Below are 7,387 nucleotides of genomic sequence, written 5' to 3'. Positions count from 1 at the left end.
CAGCTGCAGTGTGTCTCTGGGGCAGGTCTTGAGACTGCCTTAGGCTCTCTGCTGCTCTCTTCTGGCCACAACTGTCTCTACTGCCAAGGTGTTAATGCTGAACTCCTGTGGGATCTCTAGTCCAAGGAAACATCTGCACACAGGCCAGGGATGGTGCTTAGCTTCATCTGTGCTGCAAGCTCTCATCGGAAGGCTTGCTGGCTCTATGACCTTACTAGCTGAGCTCCTTAATCTCTCTGCACTTCATTTTTCTAGTCTATACAATGGAGATAACAACAGCACCTACCTCGGAAGACTGTTATGAAGATTAAATGTATTACTGTTTATGAGTCAATTAGGACAGTAACTTGCACATAGTAAGTGTGATATGAGTGTTTGTTAAAACAGTTAAACAATCAAACAAACATAGAATTAGTGTGCTGACTAGAGAAGGGCTGGTGATGACGAGGGAGGGAGATCTAGGATCTACTACAGATGTCTTTCAAGGACAAGGGAGAGGGGATTATCCAAGAGTGAGGGGTTGTCCCTGACATAGACCCCAATGGACTCAGCCCTAGACACAGTTTTTAAAGGTGATACACTTATTACAACTCTCCAACACCTATTCTTCTTCTCTTTAAAAATGATCTGAAATTTATTCTCTTGGGGATAAAATTTATTTTATATATAATATATAATTCTTGTTATATATGTGTATATATATAATTATTTGTGTGTGTGTGTGTATATATATATAATTATTTTTATTGCGTGCTATTATTTCAAGTCAGATGCCTAGAGCTGGGGACACATGTAAGCAAGTTAAAATGGCCGCTGGCCAGATGAAGCTTAGATTGTAGTTGGTGAAACAGACATTACAGAGATAATTGTGCAGTTGCTTGTTTAGTTACAACCATGAAGAATACTCTGAAGGGCAAAGACAATGTGTAACAGAGTCCTGTCCTAATCCTGTGGGTTAGAGATAGTGTAAAGAGATGACATTTAAGCTTAAAAACAGAACTTAGGGGAACTAGTTAGCCCAGGGGCTTGGGCTTGAGGAAGAGAAGGGCATTTCACACAGAAGGAGCTGTGTGGGCAAAGGCTCTGTAACCATTTTGTACTATGAGAAATCCAAAAAAGAAAAAGACTTAAAAAGGAAGGAGTGGTCAGTAGCAGTCATTTAACATAATCGCCTTTTTCTCCCAAGGGCAGATTGCATTGGCCCTCTACATTTTACTAGCATCATGCAATATCAATATGGAATAGAGAGGATTCTAATTCTGATTGGGGGAGGAGAAAACTTTGTGGCGATAATTTTATTAGGGTTTTAAAGGATCGGTTGGGCTTCAGTGGACATAAACTAGAGGACAAAAAGCTGTAGACTAAGTAAATGACTCTGAAATTATAAAACTTTTGGTATTAGCAAGTTGGAAGAATTTGTTTTTTTCTTAGGTCCCCTCTGCAGCCCGCTGAAAGCACACCATGAAATCTGCAGCCAGAACCATTTACAGTAAAGTTGTCCTGTTTATAGCTTTTTTGATAAGCTGTTTTTATTTTTTATTAAATAAAAAACGATGCCATTGTCCTTTACAAAATAGCTGAGGTTTTACTTGAACAAAATCTGTTTGGAAATGTTAAGCTGGTTACACAGAACTAATATGCCTCAAGGTGGTCATTCTCTCTGGATTAAAGCTGTGGGACAATTGTGGCTCCTGTTACAGGGAAAATTACAATGGGCCATTATGAAAAGGGACAAAAATCTCTGTTCGCAGAGGGGGACTGACAAGCTGAAAGTCCCTCTCTACATGCCAACACAAAAGCCTGATTGCTTCAGATTGTTTGTTTATGTAAATCAAAAGGGTGCCTTTAACTCTGCCAGGGGACTGGCAAGCAACAAAGAAGGTGGTGATTGGCTGGATTCTTGCTCTTGGCTCCTGACAGATCTCACAAATCCTCTTGCTTTTGCTCTAAGCTCTGTCTGGATACTTTTAGGAAAAGAACCGTGTTATGTACAAAAGTGAATAATTTGTGCTCTTAGAGTAGGGGTTGGAACTATAGGACTTGAAGGCAAGAGCAGATATCTTATCAAGGATCTACTCACTCAGTTTCCCTAAAACTCTCTCTCCAAATCAGATTCATCTGCACATCATGACAGATGTTCCAGCTACATTTACCCAGGCTGAATGTAATGGGGATAAACCACCTGAAAACGGTCAACAAACAATCACTAAAACTAGTGAGGAATTGACTGATGTGGACAGCCCCCTGCCACACTACAGGGTAGAACCCAGTCTCGAAGGTGCACCCAGCAAAGGAAATCGGGAGGAAAGAAGAAAATTACAAGGGAACATGTTGCTCAACTCATCCATGGAGGAGAAAATTCTAAAAGGTAAAGTGTTTCCCTTCTCCTTAATTTTCTTGTTTTGACTTATAAATTTGTCCTGGATTTTTTTTTGATAAACTATAATAAGAATGAGCTGGACACCCCAAAAATGTAGCCCTTTATTCTACTATGCATAGCATAAGGACTAAACCTCTTCCTCTGGTGAAATCCAGGCTTGTCTATTTGATAGCTCTGTGACCCCAGACAACTTTCTGTCTCCTGAAGCCTGAGTTTTTTCACTAGAAGAAGACAGAATACTAATAATAATACCTACAAGTGTAGGGTAAGTATTGGCTAAATGTTCACTACTGTTATTTATTATGATAATGGGCAGCCCCACTATTATTTGAACAAAGAGAATTCAAAATTTTTAAATTTTCTCCTAAATATACCTGAAGTCTGAATTTATGGTTCTATATCTTATAGATATATATATCTCACATAAATATTAAAGGAGAGATTACCAATCAATGAAGTGATCATTAAGTAAATAAATTGAATTGATAAAGAATGAATCTGAAGAGTCAAATAGTAATTTTTAGTGATCAGATTTAAAATTAAAGACACCTACCTAGAGTTTAAATTGGTAACTTATTAACCGTTGAACAGTAAATATTTTAAATGTTAAAATACTAATTTTATTTTTTTTTCTAGAAAACTCAGAACAGAAATTCTTTATTGTTCATAAGGCTATCACAGATCTTTCTGTCCAAGAAACAAGTGCTGATGAAATGACATTCAGAGAAGGTAACAAGAACTACAGTTTTGTACACAGAAATTGTTTGACTGAATATGGATGACAGTTTTTCCATGAAATGTTGCATGAACGTGGCATTGACAAAGCAATCCAGGCAATGACTTCAAATTTTCAAAGCTGCTGTAGGCAGATAAGAGAGTATAAACTTATCTGTGGGTTCCACCTTATAAAGCATTCCAGACTGTTCAAGGCTGAGGATGCATGGATTGGCATAGATGATTGGCATGCCAACGTGATGTCTATCTCTTAAGTTAGTCCACTGAGTCAACCCTACTTTTTGATTTGGTGTGTCCAAATCTGTGTGTGCACCTTGTGAGATGTAAATGTTTCAAAAACGGGTCTTTCCTAAAAGTCTACAATTAACACACAGGTTTGTTTATTTATTTATTTATTTATTTATTTATTTATTTATTTATTTATTTACTGAGACAGAGTTTCACTCTTGTTGCCCAGGCTGGAGTGCAATGGTGCAATCCTGGCTCACTGCAACCTCTGTCTGCCTCCTGGGTTCAAGGAATTCTCCTGCCTCAGCCTCCTGAGTAACTGGGATTACAGGTGCCCCTACCACGCCCAGCTATTTTTTTTTTTTTTTTTTGGTATTTTTAGTAGAGATGGAGCTTCACTATGTTGGCCAGGCTGGTCTTGAACTCCTGACCTCAGTTGATCCACCTGCCTTGGCCTCCCAAAGTGCTGGGGTTATAGGCATGAGTCACCGTGCCCGGCCAACATACAGTTTAAAGTAATCTCATGAAATGATTTACTTTATAGGCCTCTAATGTAAGTACAAAATTGTTAACTATTTCATGCCAAAGAAAGACAGGTTGATAAAGTTAATTTTAATTGTGTTCTTTAAGATAATGGAAGAATAAAAGAAACATTGAAGTGATTATGTTAAATTTTAAATAAACTTAATAGACTAAGAGACACAAAATCCTTTAGATTTTTCTTCTAAGAAGACACCTACATTTAAACAGTTTCCAAATAAAGTGTAGGATAAAATTTATTAATTAATCATTTCTTTTCTCTCTTGTAGCCATACACATCTTATGTCAAATTGAAGTCAGCTTGCTAAACCTAACCAATTTAGCTTTGTTAGGACTTTAACAGGCAAAGTATTGAAGAGACTATTGGTTGAAATATTAGAACATCACATAAAATAGTAGATGTCAAGGAGGACAGGAATGTGATTGGCTATTTCCTGCATCTGCTCCCTTTGGCTGAACACCTCTCAGACTATGTCTCATTAGCAGTGTATCACCACTTAAGGAAATACGTAGCAAGCAATAGCCAGTGTCAAGCTGTTACATTACTAGAGATAATTTGTAAGACTTAAGACTTCATAATGTGAACTAAATAACCTATTTGCCCTAATTTTTCTTCTTCCAATGTAACAAGCTCTCAGAGGCAGAATCTCAACCTTCTATCATCTAGAGCATCTTTCAAATGTTTGATCAGGAGTCCATTGCAGATAACAGTTGTCTAGATCTTTCATTTTCATCAAATGGAGAATGAAAGCAGTCTGTAGTTTTCAGCTAGATGGTCTTGCCAGTTAAGTTTTCCCTCAATGAATCCTTTGCTGTTTGACGGAGTATGTTTTTCCTCTATAATAGAGGCACAGATTTTGGTGTCTTTTATCTTCACAGTGGCAAACAGCTATAAAATCTTCAAAAAGAATGTTACTGGATTAAAACATATAAAGATGCTAAAAATATTGAGGAAAAACTATAAATTCAAGGAGTAATTTTATATGTGACAATCTCATGCCTGAATCATGAATATAAACAAAATATCACTTACTTTGCTTCTTGTGGAAAACAAAATAAAACACAACAAAGCATAAGATTATAGCAAACATTCTAATGTGTATTTATGAATAAAGTTAGGAACATTGACAGGACACTAGCGACCTGAGAGCAGCTGTGTGTAACAAATTAGGGTGATCACCCGTTTTTACTTCTATCTCTGTAAGTTTACTATGTATTCCCTAGAGTGAGAAAACAACAAAAAATAAAAAGAGAACTAAACACCTTGGATGAAAATGGACTTGTGAACATCTTTCAGAGGGAGTAGAATATTGTAGAGGAAAAAGACAAAGAGGAACGTTGCCTCTCACCTTGCTTATAGACTCTCATGGTGTCAAAAGAAAATGGTGAACTCTGGCCTGACAAGGGGTGTAACCCAGACAGATTTCTGAGTTGTGTACACCACAGACTGAAACTTCCCACAGAAGCCTTGCAGGGATGAAGGCTCAGAGAACAACCTCAGCTTCCTTACAATTAATTCTTACCAAGTTCAATCAATATTGTTGAGGGTATATGATGGTATGATCTAGCTGTTTGAAAAGTGACCAGTCATGGACAGTCATCATTTTCAGCATTGGAAACAAGGATTTTTTTCTTTCTGAAATATTTTTCTAATTTTCCTTGAGGTGTGAGTGTGTGTATGTGTGTGTTTGTGCACGTGTGTGTATATGTGTGAGAGAGAGATAAGTCCAAACATTTCATTTTACATGTGCACATATCCAGTTGTGACTGGCTAGACAAGATTTTTTTTGTTTAAGTGTGTCTCAGGGAATACGAGTCTCACTAAATATACTAGTCCACAACAGAGTTCCACAGACAAATGAAGTTAGGTTGTTGACTTTCTTACAGATTTAAAATACTCATTAACATTTCAAAGGCTTGTAAAAATTCTGAAGATGCTTATTTAACTGTATTTAATGCAGGGTTTTCGAAATTACTTCGACTGTGTAGCCTGTTGTGCAAAACATATTGGTAACCCACAGAATCATATCCCATAAAACACGTGTTGGGAAGTGATTAGCAAGAAAAATTATTTGGAGAATAACAGACTAATGGCTGGGTATTTTGGAATCTCTACACATCTCATCTACCAATTGATTTTGCTACAGGGCATCAGTGGGAGAAGATTCCTTTGAGTGGCAGTAACAAGGAAATAAGAAGACAGGAGAGGATTGCTGAGCAACCTCTTGAAGAGGAAGAAGATGAGGACAGGAAGAACAAAGGTCACCAGGCAGCTGAAATTGAATGGCTGGGATTTCGAAAACCTAGTCAAGCTGACATGTTACATTCTAAACATGAAGAGGAGCAGAAGGTTTGGGATGAAGAAATTAATGATGATGATGACGATGATAATTGCAATGATGACGAAGATGAAGTTCGGGTGATAGAATTTAAGAAAAAACATGAAGAAGTTTCTCAATTTAAAGAGGAAGGTGATGCAAGTGAGGACTCCCCACTGAGCAGTGCCAGTTCCCAAGCCGTGACACCTGATGAGCAGCCAATCTTAGGGAAGAAGAGCGATATCTCCAGAAATGCTTATTCCAGATACAATACAATATCCTATCGGAAAATCAGAAAGGGAAATACCAAGCAAAGAATTGACGAGTTCGAGTCTATGATGCATTTATAAACTAACTGGAACTGAGAAAGTCTCATGCCCACTAAAGGAAAAGCTAATTCTATTGTCCCAGGGTGCATATTTCTATGCCTTTTTTGAGTTATCACCTGGGGGGAGGTGGAAATTGACTCTCTTTTTCACTGTAGAATAATGTGGAAATAACTCTAGATAAAATTCAGTCTGATAACCTCAAATCAAAAAGCTTTAAATTCATTCTTGGGCGTTTGTCTTTTAAAACTTCACTAATACAGCATTGTGTGATCAGCACTAAGCAGTCAGTCCCCTGGGGGAGTGTGGCATAATTTGGCTATAAATGTAGCAGTGCTTGGAAAGGTGGTCATCAAATGAGACTATTTGAGGGGAGTGTTTGAAATGATTCCTGTGTTTCTTTTGGCGTCTTCCTTCCTGTACATTGGAGTGATGGAAAGTCTGGTATTAAAACCTTTCTTACTTTTAAACATGGTTTTACAGACTCTGGCAATAAGCCTTCCAAAATTCTGCGCCTTTTCTGTTATCACCAAACAAGATTTTAAGTGGCTTTCCTTGGCATCTACAGAGAGAAAATTCTATAGCCCTCCTTCCTAGGTGTTACCATTCACTGAATCTTCTCACAGAGGGAGATGAGCAATTGTCAGTCAGGAGAATTCTGTTTGCTAAATGTTGCCTTTATGCTTTCAAACTGAATTAAACCCATTGTGAGGTTGACACTGGGAGGGGCTAGAAGATTGGTGGGCAGCAGACTAAAGAGTTATGTTGGATAGTTTTATTTCTGTGGCTGAAAATAAAATCTTGTCTAGCACAGTTAAAGTCATTAAAAATAAAAATGACAGCTTTAGCACAATTTTAAA

At 37.6% G+C, this 7,387-nt stretch overlaps 1 protein-coding gene across 3 annotated transcripts; it reads left to right on the top strand.

The window, feature by feature from the left end:
- Window positions 1-1,766: 1,766 nt before the first annotated feature.
- Window positions 1,767-6,765, top strand: LOC112617059 (ermin). 3 transcript variants are annotated; one of them, XM_025373792.1, is made up of 3 exons: window positions 1,767-2,368; window positions 3,077-3,109; window positions 6,031-6,765. In XM_025373792.1, exons 1-3 carry the CDS (start codon window positions 2,128-2,130, stop codon window positions 6,549-6,551), a joined length of 795 nt encoding a protein of 264 aa, XP_025229577.1. In that variant the 5' UTR covers window positions 1,767-2,127; the 3' UTR covers window positions 6,552-6,765. The 3 variants fall into 3 exon arrangements, with proteins under 3 accessions (XP_025229577.1, XP_025229576.1, XP_025229575.1); XM_025373791.1 differs by having other exon boundaries at window positions 3,026-3,109; XM_025373790.1 differs by having other exon boundaries at window positions 3,017-3,109.
- Window positions 6,766-7,387: the final 622 nt, after the last annotated feature.

Source organism: Theropithecus gelada, unplaced genomic scaffold (genome assembly GCF_003255815.1).
Source record: "Theropithecus gelada isolate Dixy unplaced genomic scaffold, Tgel_1.0 HiC_scaffold_15875, whole genome shotgun sequence".
Taxonomy (NCBI): Eukaryota; Metazoa; Chordata; class Mammalia; order Primates; family Cercopithecidae; genus Theropithecus; species Theropithecus gelada.
Note: the sequence above shows the minus strand (reverse complement) of the source record. Positions and strands in the feature narration are given on the sequence as shown.

Excerpts from the sequence above, each read along its gene's own strand:
- LOC112617059 (XM_025373790.1), top strand. The coding sequence starts at position 2,128 with ATGACAGATGTTCCAGCTACATTTACCCAGGCTGAATGTAATGGGGAT. Across the intron at positions 2,369-3,016 it reads GGAGGAGAAAATTCTAAAAG|AAAACTCAGAACAGAAATTC; the intron begins GTAAAGTGTTTC and ends TTTTTTTTCTAG. Across the intron at positions 3,110-6,030 it reads TGAAATGACATTCAGAGAAG|GGCATCAGTGGGAGAAGATT; the intron begins GTAACAAGAACT and ends ATTTTGCTACAG.